Genomic DNA, 20509 nt, shown 5'->3' on the forward strand with positions numbered 1-20509 from the left:
AGAATAATCTATATAATATGACTCAGTCATCATAAAAATGAGACTCTCAGAATTAAATGCACACTCCTAATGTTTCACTAAATATTAAACAAATTTTAGTAGTCCTTATGTGATTACTGGTTCAGGACCCAATGCTTTTCTGAATCTAATGCTGACAAAACAATATAACCATATAAACCATATAACTTATGGATTACTTTTATTTTAGAAATTCTATTACTTTAGAGAGCGCCTTCTCATTAAACAGATAGTATCCAATACATAAAGCATTCAGTCTTCTATGGATTTCAAAATTTGTATGCTTACTGAGCTCAGTCTTAATTTCATTCTTGTTTTAGTCATTGTTTTCTGAAGTATACAGTTCTAATTTTGCAATATCATGTTGTATTTATCATGTAGACATCTGTTGCTCAGAGATTAGAATGAGTTTCTCAGTTCATTTCTGCAGACTTGCAAAGGTGCAAAAATTAGTGCACTAATGCATTCTAGATGATCCATACTGTGATGACCTGAAGTGTAAGCTACTTTGACCAGTTACTAGATATTTCTAGTCTACTAGCAGTCAACCTCAGTGGGGGGGAATGAGGAAGAGGGAAAGAAAAAGTTCTTTTAAAACTTCCTCTAGTCAGCTATATGCTATATTCTTTACAATTTGTATCAAACTGCGTACTGCATACTTGAAGTAGTTGCAAGCCTTTAAGAATAACTCCCACTGTAATTGTTGGGGGTTTTTTTGTTGGTTTGTTGCCAGTTTTGATGCCAGCTCTACTAAATGAGAGAGGCAGAAAGCAAGGAAGCTCTGAGTCATGTTATCTGACACAACATTTATTTTCAAGATATTGAGATCTCTATATATTTTTCAGTATGATTGAATACTTTTATGAACTGTAAAAATTATATACTATATGACATGTCAAGATTCAGGAATGAGTTACCTCTGAAAATGTCATGGGATTAAAATATGCTCGCTCATACTGCTTCTGCACATTCTTATATATATTTTGTAGTTTGATCTCGTGGGGTTTTTTGGGGTTGGGTTTGTTTTTTTTTTTTAACAATTACTGTTTTGTGACTGACTTTCCTGTTTCTACCTATTTACACAGTTGTGTGTGATAATTGCATGTATTGATATTATGTCGAGGGCTGCATTCAGCCATTTCTAGTTGTCTTGCTCAGCTTTAAAGTGCTTTAGGAGTCTTTCAGGCTCTACCAGTATGGATGAGTCTTCCTGAAAAGTATACGGAAGTGTAATTAAAATCTAACTCTTGGTCCCCAATTGCCTTTTTATCCTGCTGTGACTCTCTGATTTGAATTTGCTGTGTCTGGGTGGAGACAATATAGGGTCTGAATTCCTATCTTATGTTACAAGCAAATTACGGTTAGCAGGGGTTAGCTGCTCTGTACTGCTTTCCAGTGTTAGATATGTTCTCTTACTTATGCTGGTGATAGCTGCATAGGAATCAGGTATGATTTATGCCAATTGAAATTTAGCTGCATGGAGTATTCTTAGCAGATAGTGTGTTTTGCAGGAGGTGGCCACTGCATGTTGATTTCTTCATATCTGATTTTACTGTCTAATTTTAAATCGGGGTTCACAGACCAGAGCAGTAGGATTTACTTCAGGTAGCTGGCACTAAAAATATCCTGTAAGAATCTCCTTGAAACATACGACTCATCTGCCAAGAGAAATACTGCTAGGGCAATATTTATGCTCTGTTTTTCCCCAGTGAGTTCAAGAGTAATAGATATAGTTAAAACAAGACTAGAAAATATTGTTTTGACTAGGGACAAGAACAAATAAAAACCTTTTTTTCCAGCCTTCTTCCACGTTGGGAAAATTGGGAATGAAGTCCAATGTTTACAGTTGTGATTTCTTCTGCATAATCAGTTTCAATCAAACATATGGATGTCACACTCAGATTTTGAGAAACTTCTGATCTGACTCCAAAGTGGTCTCTGACTTTTGTCCAGGATTTCTTTCCAATTCAATGTCAATATTTTAGTAATGCACCTAGTCTAAACTAAAACTTGATAACCCAGTAATGTAACCCCAATGTAAGTGTGGGAACAAATAACGGATGAGTTACAGATCAAATCCTGACGATGAATGAGATTTAAGATTTATACTGCTGGAGAGTGTGACTGTAAGGACAGAAATCGGTCTGAAGTAATCAGAAACCCAATTGATACTGTTGACCCTGTTGTACGGTTATGTAGAGAGTGTTTGTTTTCTGAAATGAGCTGCATCTTGCAGAGTCAGGCCAGAATGGGCTGCCGGGGTCAGTGGCTCTGTGGTAGAAGCCCTGTGGTACATGACACGCTCTGTCTAGCTTGAATGCTTTTCTCTGAAGTGGATTAATGTGCAATATCCATACTGAGGATTAAGATGTAAGTTTTGGCCTAATGCTTATCATGCATTCTGCTGTGAGTCCTCTCTTCAGTAGCATGTCCTGACAAAATCCAGATCCAATTAAAATCTCTGAATAACAGCTTCTCTTTGTGAAGAAGACGCATTCTAAGGATAACATTTCTCCTTTCATCAGCTTTGAAGTAAATAACATTTAAAATATTTTGATATAAAGCCATCTGAATGAGTATATAAGCAGCATAAATAAGTATATAAAGCAGAAATTTATATTTCAAGAGCAGGGTATCTCTCAACTGATGCCTCGTATAGATGAAATAGACTGTATGATAGTTCCATTTTGAAGTAGTCCAGTCATATTTTTACTAAAACTTTTAGGAACATCTTGTGGTATTTTCTTAACACTATCAGAAAGCTTATTACATATACAAAAAGGCTGGTGTTGATATTTTTATATCATATTGTTGTCATTCCTATAGGTCTCATTTGTTGTATAGTGCCAATTATATACCCAGCAGCAACTCTGAATATAGAAACATTGGCAGTAATTTATTTCTGATTTCTGTGTCCTAGAACCCTGCTGGCATTAGGCTGCCATGTTGGAATTGCTGATGAGCATGCTGAAGAAAAGGTGAAAAAAATGAAACTTCCAAAGAAGTAAGTTGAAATTCAAATGCATCTTTTTGTTAGGCAGTGTGAGTTAAGCAAGCTGTATTTTAACAATTTGATATTTATATTGCTGGTTTTATTGGTACTTGGGTATGCATGTATGCATATGAGTGTTCAGAAATTTACACACACCTTCGTCCACACCTTTTCTTTTAGATGTTGGCAGGCTGATGTGTAGACAAAGTTTAGGTTTTCTGTGATTCATTGAAATGTCTGGCATTCATTGTTACATAGTTTTTTATGTATGGAGTATACTGCAGAAACTTGATAAAGAATTTTTACAGTAAACTTGTCAATAAATCTTGCTGTGCTGCAAATATTTAAAGGTAATCCTTTTGAAAGTCCTGGAATGTCCATCTAGTGACTTGAAGTGCAGAGAACTGGTATAGCTGCCTGACATTTTCCTGGGTGATTGATTGGCAACAGCATTGGTAGGGTTGGGCTCAGGCTGGTATGGTATAGTGGTCTCCTACTGCAGCTCTGAAACCAGCTCTCATGGCCCAGCCAAGGTGCCCTGGCTTCTTCCTTAGCACCAGTGTGTCCACCAGTTTGGTAATGAAAAATTTGGGAACTTAAACACAGTTGAAAGTAATGGAACTGTACTTGGTGATAAGCATATGACAGCCCTACGGCCCCACATACATTTGAGCCCATGGTTTATAAGTTTATCTAGGTCAGTATAAAATTCAGTGGGATAAAAGAGGATTGTAATGAGTACAAAACCAGAAAGGCAAAAGTTACAGTTCAGTATGAGAGAACTTCTGTGTGTTCTGTTATTCCTGATTTTAAATTAGTAATTTAATTTCCTTGGTTATGACTAAGAGTTGTAAGTGCTCATTGCTAATTTGTTACCAGCAGTAGCAACTCAGAGCTCTTTGCAGGGATGTGCTCTGTGCAGAAAGAGCTGTTCCTTTGCTATTGCATATCTCCATTATTCACAGTAGCTTTTCACTGACCCATACCTTCTTATTCCAAACATTGCGTCCCTAAGGCCAGTATAATAACCCCAATCCCATGTTTAACTGAAGCATGCCTGCCTTCTTCCTTTTGTTAGCCAAAAGCACATGCCCCATTCTGGCAAGATTCCTGCAGGCTTCTGGGTGGTACTTTACTACAAGGTAGCTATAAGAACCTGGACCCTCAAGTCTTGAGTATATGCCACACTGCGCTGATTTACATACCATTGGTATCACAGTTTCAGAATCCCTGATGAGGTTGCTTCACAAGAATGAATTAGAATAAAAGCAAGGGCTTAGTTTAATTTCTCCAAAACTGTTCTTCAGCTTTGGTATCCCAAGAAACCTGCATATAAGACCAAAAATAAGAGATATCTAGGGCCTGCTGTATTTTTGTTCTGAATTTACTGGGGAGAAATGTGTATGCACTTTCAAGATTGTTTAAGTGAATTAGATGTGATGCTTTTGAAAAACTTCAGCTAAATCTCAAGCCTGAAGAAATTACACTTCATAATTTAAGAAGAATGATAGTGCTGAATCATTTTAATCTCAGTAACAGTCATAACTTCAGAAACCTGAGGTCCTACCATACATATCAAGTCAGAATTTTTATACCTCACATACAATGGATAGAAAAAATAAGTAAAAGAAAGAAAAAAAAATAGTGGCTACATTCTCAATATCATCAGATGGTTTTTGAGCAAAAATGGAGCAAAGATTTAATGATCTACATACAGCTGTACACATTTTCTGTGGGATACAGTCATGGAAAGAAGAAGGGTTCTCTTTCACAGTTAGACTAGACTTAACCAAGAAAACCCCCAAAAGTTACAGTGTGTGAAAAGCTAAATTTTTGATGGGAGAAGAGATGTCACTGCCTGTGTTTGCTAGTTATTTCTGTTCCTGTAGATGATACAAATGCATTATCCCAACACTTTGTAAATTTTTTCCATGATAATTTATGAAGTTCCCATATCTATTGACACAAAACCTTTATGCTATTATGAAAATCAAAAGCAACAGACAGCACTTGAATATAATTAGCTTGTCTTTTTACTTTGTAGTAAATATTTCCATTTCACTTTGAATACTCTTGTCTGTCTTCTTAACCCTTTGCCTTATAATTTCTGCCATCCTGTTGTAACAATGAAGATTTTAAAACACTAAGAACAAGTTTATATTTGTTTCAGTCCTACAGAATTTTGGTCTCACAGCCACCCTGCTTTCAAGTTGGGGAAAATCACATTTTTAACTGACAGTTGTGCCAGAATTTTGCCTTTTCTAATGCAGCATTACTCCACAAAAGGACCATTTTGAACAACTAGCCGAAGTGTACTGTAAATGCAACTTTTGCTGATGGAATTTCTCTCTCTATTAGGACATTTTTTCCTGGTATAATTTTAGTTTAGGTTTTTGAATAAGGCATCGCTCAATAACCTTTTATTTTAAAATACCTCCCTGAAATATTCTAAGTCTTTATTTTAATAAATTCTAAATAATTAGTGTTTCTATTGGTTAAAAAAAAAGTCTAAATGAAATGGGAAAGGAAAAAATTGTCAGAATGAAAAAAATTTTTAAAATTTTTTTTCTCTGTTTAATTTTCTCTTGTAAAACAACTCACATGGACTGCTGAAAATACTTAATGAAGAGAGCAGAGTATGGTCTAAGATCACTTGAAAATATATCTACCACTTTTTCTGTAACTTTAGGTGGTGGAACAAATAAAAATTCCACAATGCTTGTTATAAATAAGTGGCAGGTCAATATGGTAGTGATAAGGTACTGTTGAAGCAGTTAAATTTTCAGCTTGAAAATTATTCCACATTACTTTACCTACTTCTTAAAAAAAAAAAGTTGTTAATATAAGGCCAGCAGAGACACTGAGCAAGGTAAGACCAGTAAGATACTGATACGGGGCAGGAGCTGGGATTTTAGCTACCTATTTCAACTACTAACACCAGTCTGCAGCTAAAGACGATTCTCCAACATGAATTTGTACACACAATATGCATTTGTTGTTTTCCTTAGTATCCATTGATACTTATCCTTGATGAGTATTCATTTGCATCATAAAATAAGGTATAAGCATCCTCTGTGACAAATTCATGAGCATCCTTTGAGACCCCTGGTTCTTTGACCCTGCTGTTATATCGAAATAGCTGTGGCTATTGTAGCTTTTATATGCACAACCTAACACTTGTGCAGGGGAGTGTGACAGGAAAGAATACAGTAATTACCAGCCTGACAAATGTGTTAATTCTGTATGACTCACTATTTCCGTTACTGACTGGTTTTACTCGTCTCACTGAAGCAACTGTGCAGCTACCTGAGGAGATGTAACTGTGAGGGCAGTGAGCTAGCACGTGGGAGTTAGCAGCACAACTGCCAACTGCTTGCTTCATTCGTAATAGAAATTTGCCAGTTGGTAACTATATGAATGGTTGATTTTGGATTGACGTTCTTGAATTGTTGTTTTCAGAATTAAACTTTTTCTTTTAATGTGGTAATTTTGAAGGACGGTCCAACCTCATGTTTATAGATGATAATCCCCCTTAAATACTTGCTTGTTTTCAATTATTGTTTTCAACCAATAATTTGTTTAAATGAGTTTTAGAATAGTTGTCACAGAAGAGAATTAATTGAGATTTGTAAAGTATTTGAATATTTTAGAATATAAATGGGGATAAATACTGTTTCTTTTTCTGGATTTCTTTCTGACAGTCCAAATAAAGAAAAGACAAGAAAATGCCGAAGTAATTTAGAAAATAATTAGACAACTATTTAAACTAGCTGTTCTTTAAATGCTCTAGCACATATAATTTCAGTAAGAGAATGTTGTAGTTTATTTTCCACAGACCCCTTTTGTTATGACCAAAATAACTCTTTGTTTTGTCAGTATACTCAAGGAGAAATACTCAAGGATATTCAGGGCACATTCACCAGCTCTGGCCTGGTCTCTCCTGGGGCTTCAGGGAAGCATCAGCTCTGGCACCTGGAGCACATCTGCCCTCTCCTGCTCCTCTGGCCTTGGCTTCTGCAAGGCTGTTTTTCACACTTTTTTTCTCACTTCTCTCTGCCTGTGCAGTTTTTGCCCTTAAAAATGTTTTCCCAAAGGTATCACCAGCATGGCTGAGGGGCTCGGCTCTGTCCTGTAGAAGGTCCATTTTGGAGCTGTCTGTGCCCAGCATGGGGCACCCCCAGCCTCTCCTCACAGAGACTGGCGTGCAGCCTTCCCCCCCAGCACCTGGGCACAGACACCCAGTACAGCCCCTGTCCGTCTGCCCTCTCCTTTGCTTTTCCTGAGCCCCTTCCCCTACATGTTCCCTCATCAGCTGAGGTAAGGGATGCAATGTCCACCACCATGGTGATGCCGCATGGTGTTGTAGGTTTGCATTGTAAATTTACTAAGTCCTGATGTGTTGCATCCATTACCATATGCACAATGTCCTTTACTGAAGAAGGTTTGGTCATAAGTAAAGTGGCAGATGACTATAATTAATTCAATGGCAACAACTTCATAAAAGTAAACAACACCTTGTTCTTATGAGTGTTAAAAATAGTGAGGAAGCTGTCTCTCTGTTCTGAAGTCATGCTTAAATTTTAAAAATTTGCTCCTGTGAATTGAAGGATAATTAAGGTATGAGGTATTATACAGACAAACTTTTAGACAGACTTCATATTTGACCTGCTGTCTCTCACATCCCTATATCATAGAATCATCTAGGTTGGAAAAGACCTTTAAGATCATTGAGTCCAACTGTTTACCTAACACTGCCATTCCACCACTAAACCATGTCCCTAAGCACCACATCTACCCATCTTTTAAATACCTCCAGGGATGGGGACTCAACCTTTTCCCTGGGCAGCCTGTTCCAATGCTTGACAACCTTTTCAGTGAAGAAATTTTTCCTAATATCCAATCTAAACTTCCCCTGGTGTAACTTGGGCCATTGTCCTATCACTTGTTACTTCAGAGAAGAGACCAACCCCCACCTCTCTACACCCTCCTGTCAGGTAGTTGTAGAGGGCAATAAGGTCTCCCCTTAGCCTCCTTTTCTCCAGGCTAAACAACCCCAGTTACCTCAGCTGCTACTCATAAGCCTTGTGCTCCAGACCCCTCACCAGCTTTGTTGCCCTTTTCTGGACATGCTCCAGCACCTCAATGTATTTCTTGTAGAGAGGGGCCCAAAAGTGAGCATAGTATTTGAGGTGCAGCCTCACAGTGCTGCTGGCCACACTGTTTCTGATACATTATCCTAATGTCCAACCCAAACCTCCCAAACAGCAACTTGTGGCTGCTGACCAGCACTATAACATTACACGTGGCCTGCCACCACCAAGTAGTAGCTTTCTTGCCACCCCCAATCAAGTAGCAGTTGGCTGCTGTGGGATGTTGCCCTATCCTCCTGTTTGACAGACTTGGTCAGCCCTGCTCGTGCAGCCTCTTTTTGTAGCCCTTGTGCTGTAGGTAGCCACCACCTCCCCCGATCCCAACATTTCTCCTGAGCAGCCCAGCCCTGGCTGGAGGGGAGTAACAGAATGACACAGAATCACAGAACAGCAAGGGTTGGAAGGGCCCTCAGGAGATCATCCATTCCAACCCCCCTGGTAAAGCAGGTTCACCTAGAGCAGGTTGCACAGGACATTGTCCAGGCAGATTTTGAGTATCTCCAAAGAAGGAGATTCCACAACCCCCCTCGGCAGCCTGTTCCAGTGCTCTGTCACCCTCAAAGTAAAGAAGTTCTTCCTCATATTCAACTGAAACCTCTTATGCTTTGTGCCCATTGCCCCTTGTCCTGTCACTGGGCACCACTGAGAAGAGTCTGGCTTCATCCTTTTGATATCCACCCTTGAGATATTTGTATGCGTTGATGAGGTCCCCTCTCAGTCTTCTCTTCTTCAGGCTGAACAAGCCCAACTCTCTGAGACTTTCCTCATAGGAGAGATGCTCCAGTCCCCTAATCACCTTTGTTGCCCTCCTCTGGACTCTCTCTAGGAGTTCCTCATCTTTCTTGAACCAGCGAGCCCAGAACTGGACACAGTGCAGTCTCAACAGGGCAGAGTAGAAGGGAAGGATAACTTCCCTCGACCTGCTGGCCACTCTACTCTTAATGCACCCCAGGATGCCATTGGCCTTCACCTCCCCTCAACCAACTACTCTCTCCTGGGTGCCTGTGGCTTGCTGGGCTGTGGTGCAAGCACACCGTTCGGATTTCCTCTTGGTGGCCCCATATGCCTACTTTAAATATGTGAAAGTACTAAAATACTTAAACATTTTTTGTTCAGACCATTTGTGTAGCTTTCATTACCAGCTACTTCATCCCACCAAGATGCTTGAAACAAAATCAAATGTCAGTGCATTATTATTATTATTGATGTTCAAAGATAGATTATTTATATAGATGTATTGCATACATGTCACTTCTTTCCTTTGCAGTTTCTATTATTTTTTTCTTACTGAAAAGTAACTGTAGATTCTGTGTTTTTTGACAGCTACCAGTTATTGAGTGGATATAAGCCAGCTCCCATGGATCTGAGTTTTATCAAACTGACCCCCTCTCAAGAAGCTATGGTGGACAAACTAGCAGAGAATGCTCACAATGTGTGGGCAAGGGACCGTATAAGGCAAGGCTGGACATACGGTATCCAGCAGGTAAGTGCTAACTTTAGTCACTTGAAAAAGCACTTACCTAATGAGGTATTTCACAGATAAATCAGAATAATGGGGATACAAAAGCAGGAAGAAGCAGCTAATGAATGTGAGTCTGTCAGTCAAAGAAAGCAAAAATACATAATCAAAGGAATGCTGCTAAATATTCTAGAAATATGAGACTTCTTTTACAAGCAATATTAAAAAAATGATGGTATGTTCTTGTATGCTATCTAGATCTCAGGGTGAGAAAATTGCATTCAGGAAGCTTATATGCTCTAGTATTTTAGGAAATGTAAACATTGACTTTCAGTAGGGGAATCATTTAAATGTTTGCAGTCCTAGGAATTGAATAATTTTGTTTATCCAGGAAAATCAGAATGTAGACTTCTAGTAATCACTTTGCTAAACTGTTGTATTTCTGGCAGAGGCCATGTTTAATTGAGAATAGTTAAGTCAGTCTCCAAGTTCCAGTCCTACTTTAGTGGGTTTGTTCCAGTGAATAGGAATGCTTCCTGGTAGGTATCACAGTGTGTTATAAAGGAAGGGAGTAAAAATTAAGCATGGTGGATTGTTAAAAGCAAAACTCAGGGTCTCTTTTTTCTTTGAAAAAAAAATTAATTTGGTATACAATGAGCCTTATTTATTATTTTTCAAGACAGCTACTATATGAATTTTCTTTTAGGATTAATTTTCTATTATTTTTGTGATTATGTGTGATTTTTTTTTTTTTATAGAGAAAGGTGTCTTCACTGTTAATAAATGTGTGGTAGCATATCACAGTGAAATTTTAGGAACATTCACCCCTTGTGGGAAAAAAAAAGTTTTCATGGTTTTGCACTGTGCATAAAAGATCATTATTTTTGCAAAAATGAGTAACAGCTGTTTTGTAGGTACACAAAAAATCTTTCCTGCCTTGAAACAGTGTTTTTGTTTTTGACTAAAATTCAAGTTATACATTTCAGTTCAGCACATTTCAAATTTTGTTTTTCTACAAGACCAAAACTCATTCTATTTGCAAAGCTTTTGTATTAAAAAAAAAAAAAATCTGGATATATCTGGTTATATATGTATTAAGTTAGGCACTTAAATTCACCTCATCACATACTGACAAAGTACATTTAAGTGACAAAATATGTGCCACATAGCATCTTACTACAAAGCTCTCATTTTGGCACTTTGTAAACTGTAAACTATTTAGGAAATCGATGTTCTGTATTTGGGTCTAGACAGACAATGAGCCAATTCCTATGTTTGAAGACTGGAATGTATGTAATATCCCCTACTAAATAGATGCTGAAGATAATTTGGTGTTGGTGCAACTCCCCTGCTTACAACAGGTTTAAATTTTCCCCTAATACTGCATCTTTGAGTAAGGGAAGGTGGCCCTTTGAAGTAGTGTTAACATTTGGGTATTGGAAGTGATGATTCTCTGTTGTCAGGTAGGGGGAGCAGATTAATTAATTCTGAACTCACTATTTCAATCCTGTGTTTATGGAGGCAGTGCACAAATTCATTTCTAGAATGAGAGTCTGTATGTTTTTAGATGCTCAGAATAAATATTTCTTATATATTAAAGAATGCACTCAATAATTTACACCATGCCTCCCATATTTTTTATTCTCCCAGAAGCTAAATAGTTTCAATACAGGGACTTTCCAATCAGGAGATTTGAAATGAATATAAGTTGGAAAATAGTTGCAGCTTTGACAGAACCCTAACATATCCCCAAATTAAATTTAGTTTTGCAACAGAATTTATTGGTTAAGATGAAGTTAAGAAGTCTCTGGAATCAACGGCATCTCAGCTAATTATGTTTCTATCTAAGCATTGGGAAAATTTAAACCCACAACTCATATGTAGTAACTGAAGTTTCTTAGATCTTGAAGACAATGCAACCTGCCTTGTGTATCTGTATATCTTTGGAAAAAAAAAACCACAAATAATTTTGCCATATTTATTGGAGTGAATGTATTTTCTGAATTAGTGAGGTATTAAGTAAGAAAGGCAGTTAACTGATGCTGACAAAGACTGTTTCAGTGTTACTGGGTTTGGGAATAAGCAAAAGATGTAGTGGGAATGGGTGGCAATAAAAAAAGTTTCTCCCTAACAGCTATACAATGTGCTTATGCATTGTCTTCATGTATGTTTTGATGTGCCTGTTGATATAGAAGGTTCTGCTTTTGAAGAGGTGTGATGTGATAGTAATAAATCATTATTTTTATTATGGTTCCCAATGGGCAGTGGAGTTGCCCCAGGCCACCACTTTGTTAAAAAGTAAAATAAAAAACATTGATTAGACAAATCTAGCACGGGTTGTAACCTAAAATTAAACACTCAACTTAATGTCAGAAGAATCATGAAGGCTGCCTTATGTTCTCAGCGCTGTGCCTGGGGAGAGAGACTGACCTTACTGTTGAGTCTAAAACATTGTGGCCCTGTGAAGAGACATTTTTGAGGCTTTTTATCTGCTGTCCTGAGGGACCAGCCTTGGAACTCTGTCTCCCCTAAATGCCTCCCTTTGTAATAAATGCCCTGCTTGCTGGCTGATAAAGCTCAACATGCAAATTAAATCTGCGCTTACTTATTACGATTTATAGTCTGGAGTGAGACAACTAGTGGAAGATAAGTTTTGAACCCCTAAGTCTTGTAATTACCAAACTGTGCATTAGCCATTTCCCATGACTGTTTTAAAAATTGACACCTATGTCCTCAAAGATATCTAACTGGACAAATAGGAATTGGGTATCTAAATCCATTTTGATGGCCAAGGACAAGTTGTTACATAAAGAGGTTATTGCTATCACTCTAGACCTGCTGAGTTTTAAAATAAAATGGTACCCCCTAGTTAGGTTTTCAGAAATGTTTTAAGCAGTCAGTGTGAATCAGGCTCTGATTTTGACTACCAGGTTGTGCTCTGAAAGAGACTTAGATAAATGCTTCTGCTCTAAATCTTGATTGGACTTAGATATATGATCAGGATTGAACTGTTCTTCCTTACCAAGACAGAGACAATTATGGGCATGCAAAGAAGAGCCTGGAGAATTTAGAAGTAAAAAGCTTAAGTGCCTATGCCTATGAAGCTGATCGCATTTGGAATTGGAAAGTCACTTAACTGGGGGTTTGCAGTCTTGGGTGCTTCTGCTTTAAATGTCAAAATACTTGGTTGGGTCTGATTCATTCACACTGACTCAAGACTTTTGTGTGCTGAGTGGGGCACTGTTGTTGAGAATGTAACGCAATGGTGTAGTGAACAGTGTCATAGTTAGGCTTTCAACAGAGGATGGTTGTTAAAGATCATCAAGAGCTCAGGAATATTCATAACCTTCAGGAAACAGATCAACAAGGTCAGCAGTATACTTTACTATCTTATTCTTGGCAGAAAAATTACAGTACTCTTATGTATGGTTATCAGGTATATGGCATCCTTGAAAACTTTCCCACCAAGACCATATCCTGTTGAAGCTACAATGCTTGGAGTGCTGATGTCGATTTCCTCTTAATTTAAATATTTTTTGTATTTTCAAATAATTAAGTTTATTTTCTTCTGGAGATAAGACAGACAACTGAGTTCCAAGAGTGCTTACAATGTGGAAATAACAAGTACCTTTCATTAAAATTCAAAAGCAGAGAGCAGAACAGCAAGGTGCTCCTTTCTGGGTGCAGTGCAAAGACGCTTCTCATTTAGCTGACATACACACCACATGGCAAGCTGCTAGCTGTTGTCCATGCTGCTGTGTGCTTCTGCTTGACTCCAACAATGGGTTTGTTTCATGGGCTATGTTTTGTCATCCCATCATATTACTGTGACATGTTACAGTACTGTAATAAAGTGGCATGACGTTATGCTGTGTAATACTATAAACAGATCTTGCAGAGCTATGAAATAGTTTCCTAAGAGAAAGAAGTTTGCAGATGTTTGAAAGTAGGTGAACTAATCACTGTGAAGTATATGTTATGAACAGCAATCGTGCTGTGGCTATAGGATGGATTAGATGATCTAGTAGGTCTGTGCCATCATGAGTACTTCATCACTTTGGGATTATATAATATGAGAAATTAAAGGGATATTGTCAAGTAGTTCATCTATAAACCATTTCTTTTCTGTTGTAGTCTGGTGGGGAAAACGCATTCCAAGTTCCAGATTTTTTCTTCTTCTAAATCCACCACTGCTTGTCAGAATTTTTCTTAACAAGAGATAGCTGCTCTTCGTGCATGACTATACACAGTATTTTTGTTCTGCTGCTGTAGAGCCAACCAGTCAGCCAGCAGAAGGAGCACAAGTTAACTAATAAATCCTGTTCCCAGAACTGTGCTGACAGCTGTGATGACACTGATCACAAACAAGTACGTAATTTTTAAGTAGGACAGACTCACAGTAGCTTTTTGCTCCATGAAAGGAGCAGAAGGAACAAAACAGGTAGGAAATATGCTTTTTTTTTTTTTTTTGCTTAAAGTATTAAATAACAAGGGTAAGTGGAAAAGCAAGCACAAAATCAGAATGAAAATACTTGACAGTGTCCCTTTAAGGGAGAACATGTTTGCCTGCAGGTTTGTTTCTGAACTGGAGAAATGGTAAATGATCAAAGACAGATAAGGGAGATAGATCCAGGCAAAGGAGCAATATAGCCTTGGTGTAAGTCAATTTTGTGTAATCACATTTGTACTATGAGAGAGCGCTTTTTTTTTTTTTTTTTTACAAGTACAGATTTTGCCATTATGTCCTACAATAATTACCTGAGGTTTTGGGGTATTTTTAAGGAATTTTTCATAACAGGCTGAAAAACCTGACAATCAGAATCCTCGTTTATATTGAGAAAAAATATTTTTAAACTCCACAGCTTTAACAATTGGTTATAAAAAGTTTTTCCCACTGTGTGAAGATGCTTTGCACGTCCTGTTCTAGGATAATTAGTCAGGACTGTGAAGCAATTTGCAAGTCTGATTTCTCTTTGGCCCAAAATGCAAGACAGCTCAGTCTTTTTAAGTCAGGATCTTACTTTTTTAAGATTTTTGTAGAAAGCATATGAAATCACTATTTGATCAGGAGTTGGTCTTCTCAGACTGCCTAGTGCTGCAATGCAAGAGGGACACTGTTCTGGAAATTCAGACTGGATGGATGTGCGGGGAAAAGCACCTTGTTAATTATTTTGCCATTAAATATATATAAAAAGGTATCTTGTCCACATAAACATTTTCTATCATTTGTACTGATATATTAGTTCCTTCCATTTATAGTCCGGACACATTCTGCCGGGCATTCCATAGGGGTATGGTCCTCTGTGAAGATGGTAGAAGCTGTACACGTACTTCTAAGGACAGAACTCACCTGCTAGTATGCCAGGTTAGGAACACAACTTCTGCTTTGGGTGGATGTATTTAGAGTATTTGTTAACATAGCCAAGAATATGGCTTCATGAGGACTTATTGTGCTTTCCGGTTCTGACGACCTTGGAATCTTGAAATGACTTACTTAGTAAATACCAATTTAGAATGACATTTTTCCTTTTTCCCCTAAAAAATAATTTTTTTTGATGGTTTATGGTTAAACATGAGCTGCCATAATAAATGCAGAAAAGCTAGACCTTGGATAACAAGATATGAAGTGTATGGTTTAGGTAAATGATCTTGTTCACAGTGTATATGCTGCACACTCACACAGGGGCTCACTGAGCTGGGTTTCTGACAGCATTTCTGGCAAGCTCACTTGTAGCTTTTCTTGTGGCAATTGCTCAGAACTCTTTGTGAAAGTGCAAGATCCACAGATATGGCAGCAAGCAGAATCAATTCACAGCTGTGGAATGTGTGTTTTCTAGTGGTGCAAATTAAGCTAGGAAAACAACAGCACATCTGTCTCACCGAAGATGTGCTTAAATACATTTGTTTTGTGCTTGTCATTTAACAGCCTTGGTTATGAGAACAAAATCATTTCAGTACCACACAGAATATGTAGCTAACTCTAAGACTATGTGTCTAGCTCTAACACAAAATCACAAAACTTATGATTCCATTAAATTATTTTCACATTTTTCCTGCACTCTTCCTACTCTGTGTTTTCATTTTTCAGTCTTTTCCTGTCTGTCTTTTTGATAGGCACCTATTTATGTATGTTTCTAGTGTCTTTTTGTTCCTTTTAGTCTAGTGATCTGTGCTGCCTCTGAACTTCTCAGAGCTTTGGGAAGGCCCAGGAGTGCACAGGTTTGCGGTACCACATTTACAGCTCTGAAAACTATATTATTCTTTATAATTTCAGATGTCTTTTAGAGGTTTATAGGAGGCTTTATTTTTTTGTTACTGAATTACTTCTGAAGAGTACAACCTTATTACACACACACTGTATCTCTTAATAGGTAGTTCTTTTGGAGTTGCTTATAGGATTTGACTGTGGTTTTCTATGCTTCTATAGACAGTATGGACACTCCTCTTGTTTCATTCTTACTCTTAAATGACATCTACCTAGGCAAGTTGTTAGATCTGATGCACTAGTCCAGTAATCTACACATCACATACCCACTGAATGAATGAATGAGTGCAGTTGTGCACCTCTCAGCTCCCAGCGTGTTTCCTCTGTGAATTATTTTGCAGCAGTGTTTGTTACCTGTAATGGAAGTTTTAAAAGGCTTGTTGATGTTTGTTGGTGTGTGTGTTTAGGTACTTTTTCTGTACTTCTTTTCTATTTCTTCTATTCAGTTAGTGCCATTGTTGAACAACTGCACCTATTTCAAATCTATTTATACTCTACAAATAGCTATGTGTGCTGATTCAAATAATTATTTGTCTATCATTTGCTGTGTACAGTAAAATCTGTAGTATACACTGCATTAAGTAATACTGACTTTTTATGGTCAGTGTTACATCACTCAGGTTTAAAATTATTTATTATAAGTTCCTTCCTTTTAATAGTCAGGGCACATTCTGCCAAGCATTCCAACTTTTTATGGTTACAATGCTTTCTTTTACTTAAGCAACTCCAAATTAAATTCTAAATGACTAATGCAATGTTTTTGTTACATTAAAGGAAGACAAAGCTGTGTAATAAAATATATAGGCTTTTTTTTTCCTGTGATATGATAGGTTTTGAATTCAAAACCAAAGAATTGCATAAAATTCATGTGTGCTACCTAGCTCAAACTGTTTGAAACAGAATTTTGTCAAAAAGCTTAAGTTTGGGGTTTTTTGTCTTCTGGAGGAGATCTGCTTCTCTTTTTCTTTCAGATGACCCTGTGAACAAGTAGTTGCCAGACAAACTCTATACAAAACAAAGTCTTCTGATGAAGCATTAGACTGTCAAACCTGGAAAATTCTGGCAAAAAAATGAAAAACTTAGGCTGAATTTTCCTTCTTTTAATATAATAATATAAACCAGTAAGTTTTCTGTAGTGAATAGGAAGAATTAAATCTATGTACGAATTGCAAATGTACTCAGTAAAAATTACCACTCTTAGCTAATCAGTTTTCTTGTTGACTTGATTGTGATTGTGCAAAACTCAATCACTGTATAGGATCATTCTCTTGATTAGTTACACTTAAACCACAGAGGTGCAGAAGATCATTAGTACAAAAACTTATGATGAGTGTAACAATAACAGTTCTTAATTCAGCAGTAAAACATTCAAAATTTAGATAGACATATCACAGGAAAGAATAAAAAGAGAAATCATTAAGAGAAAAATCCCATCTCATATTCATATTTAAAGAAGTAGCCAAAGTCTTGAATGGGTGAAAGAGGTCACAATATTAAATAAAATTAGACCCAAGGAAAAAGATCTGTAAAATGGAGTTTGTTTAATACTTATGTTTCGTTATGCTTTTTTTTTTACTCACTCTGATTTTGTGCTTTAGACATTTTTAAAAACACTTATGCAATATTTCATTATCATACATTGTTATCAGCTAATTGTCAGTATGTTAATGTGTGTTAATGGTTGCTATGGCAATTACCAGTGCATTAGTCTAACTGTATACTGTGGATAAGAAGTTACATAATTGTTATTCCAAACTTCTGATTTTAAAGACAGTACTTCATGAAATCTTTTGGACATACAGTGTTTCAGAGGAAGATATTTCTCTTCCTATGTCTTTTCCAAGACAAATAATTAAACCCATGATGTTTCATCTCTGATGTTAATGTGAATATTCTTATATCAAATAATAATTCCTTATAACATTTAATTCAACATTTGTTTGGTCCATTCTGTTCTGGAACCAGTCCTATTCCACATCTACAAAATTAAATACTCAAAAAAAGGAGATGTCAACTTAAGCGTTTGGAAAAAATAAGGAAGGTAGTCCCCTCACATGGTCTTTGCGTTGGCCCTGTCACTATCCTTCCCACTGAATATAACCATAGCTGATATGGTGTAGTAATCTGTGTCCCCAGCCAATGCATTATCTTTATCTTTCTGTTAGCCCTTTTAGCACATAGGCAATGCTTGTCTGGTAATATTTCTTCTCCTAGAATGATCACTGGCAGGACCAGATTTCATCAAGCACTGGTTAATAACTGCACTTGAATATTTACTCACCATGATAAGGCAAAAGGCAGATAGCCTTGTGTCTAAGCATTTAAAGGGTGACAAAATACACCTGCAAGAAGTCAGAATGGATGTGCCATTTCTTTTCTGCCTGCAACGGTAGAATGAAAACCACATACATTCTTAGAAGTAGAACTGTAATGCTATAAAAGAGGTAAGCTACTTTCACTGGAGGCACTGTTTTCTAAAATACTAATCACTATTTTTGCACTTCTTAATAAGTCTGACCAATCATAAAAGCCTATCAATATCTTCAGTATTTGTACCCAAGAGAACAAACACCAAGTAATTTTTTATATTTCCAGTCTTTATTTATTTCTTTAAATAAGATATTAGGAAGAACACGGAGAGTTCTTTGTACGGTTTCTCTCACTGCCAACAAATGCTGACAGGATGTGAGAAGGAAATGTGGTCAAGAAAACAGTGCTATCAGTCATTAAAAATTGTCTTAGTCATATAAATAATCTGGTTAAACAATGCTTTCAAATAAGATAATTTTGCACGAGAGGAAAACCTAACCAATATTGTGTTAATAAGCCTGAAATACAAAGATTAAACCTTACCAATACAGCTGGAGAAGAGGTTACATTGAACTACTTATTACAAAAATTCTGCACATTAAGCACATTAATCATATTCTTAGAAGACCCTTTCTTCTGGAAAAATAAATGTTTTAAGGATTTAACATAGTAAGGCACAGGCTTGTTATCTATTTTATTATTTATTAATTAGTATTGTACATATTCATTAATATTTTATTAGTATTGTTTTATCTTGTTCTTCTTTTGTTTATATCTTGTTTATTCTTTGTGGTTTTAATATATTTTTATAGCACTGTAATTAAAAAAAACCCCTAAGTATTTGTGGTACAGTAATGTCTCTGAGCTTTAGTTTTGTACCAGGTTTTCAGTCAAACTCTTTGCATTTATTCTTGTTGACCTGTTAAATAAATTTGATGGAAAAAGAAAGCAGGTATAAGCCACGCAGTTTCATTGATTTGTGTATTAATTGCTTTTTTAGTAAATTCAGTGTTGTTACTAGTTTCTAGACTGTTGCAACTTCTTTGAATCCTTGCTGTATTTGCAGCTCCATGATTTCAGTTGGTATAAATAGTAAATTTTTATACTGCTGCTATAGCACAATCTTGTCTTTAAGACAAAACACAGTTTCTGACATTGAACTGATTTTCATACTTGTGCAGGATGTGAAAAATCGCCGAAATCCTCGCCTTGTACCTTATACTCTATTGGATGATCGGACAAAGAAGTCAAACAAAGACAGTCTTCGAGAAGCAGTCCGCACCCTGCTCGGCTATGGTTACAACCTGGAAGCTCCTGATCAAGATCATGGTAATTAATTTTGTAATTTTGTTCTTCTCTCTCTCAAAAAAAAAAAATAGTATTTCACTCCAGTACAGGATTTGCTGGTCCAATAAAATAATCTTAACAGGTATGGTGTCTTCAAATCTAATAGGTGCTTTTCCCCATCTTCTGTTTTTTCTATTTCCTTTTCGGTCTTACATTTCTTATTCTTTCCTTTTCTTGTCCTGTGGCCTCAAATGAAGAATTAAAGAATGAAACATTCTTACATTTTAAATCAGTGATAAAATTTCTGTGTATTTCACGCACTACCTTTCACTATACATTTTGTAGATTTGATGAGTTCAGATGAGTCAAAATTAAAAGCTTAAGCAATTTAAATCAGGATTGTGAGTACTACAAGACACAATCCTAAAATAGAGAAAATCAAGAAAAGATGTTTATCATCTTGCTAAATATATATGGCCATATGCCAGGGAAAAAAATGCATGGTTACATTTTCAATATGTGCATAAATACTTGAAGTTCCCCACTTCTTAATTAGTACTATATTTATTATTTCATGATAGAATAGCAAAATTGCTGAGAAAAAGATGGTATGTAAATGCAATAGATGTGAATTTTATATTCCTACATTTTTAACACACAGAAAAAACATGGAAAACTATATAAACTTTTAATAAACAAGTTTTAAAGAAACAGTACACAACCTTTACCTCAGTAACTGCAGAATATAAAATGTTAATCATAGAATCATAGAATGTTTTGGGTTGGAAGGGACCTCTAGAGGTCATCTAGTCCAATCCCCCTGCAGTGAGCAGGGGCACTGCTAACTAGATCAGGTTGCTCAGAGCCCCGTCCAACCTGGTCTTGAATGTTTCCAGGGATGGGGCCTCCACTACCTCTCTGGGCAACCTGTCCCAGTGTTTCACCACCCTCATTGTAAAGAATTTCTTCCTTATATCCAGTCTAAACCTACCCTCTTTTAGTTTAAAACCATTACCCCTTGTCCTGCC

The 20509-nt window shown here is 36.8% G+C and overlaps 1 protein-coding gene across 1 annotated transcript in view; it reads left to right on the forward strand.

Moving 5' to 3' along the window:
• LOC104129980 (ryanodine receptor 2-like) overlaps positions 1-20509 on the forward strand; it is a 98884-nt gene that overhangs the window by 42342 nt on the left and 36033 nt on the right. Inside the window, exons 15-17 of the mRNA XM_035898440.1 lie at positions 2939-3022; positions 9484-9643; positions 19376-19523. Coding sequence (XP_035754333.1) covers positions 2939-3022; positions 9484-9643; positions 19376-19523 — 392 coding nt within the window. The remainder of the gene's footprint in view (positions 1-2938; positions 3023-9483; positions 9644-19375; positions 19524-20509) is intronic.

This window comes from Egretta garzetta, unplaced genomic scaffold (genome assembly GCF_000687185.1).
Source record: "Egretta garzetta isolate BGI_Z169 unplaced genomic scaffold, ASM68718v1 scaffold777, whole genome shotgun sequence".
Taxonomy (NCBI): domain Eukaryota; kingdom Metazoa; phylum Chordata; class Aves; order Pelecaniformes; family Ardeidae; genus Egretta; species Egretta garzetta.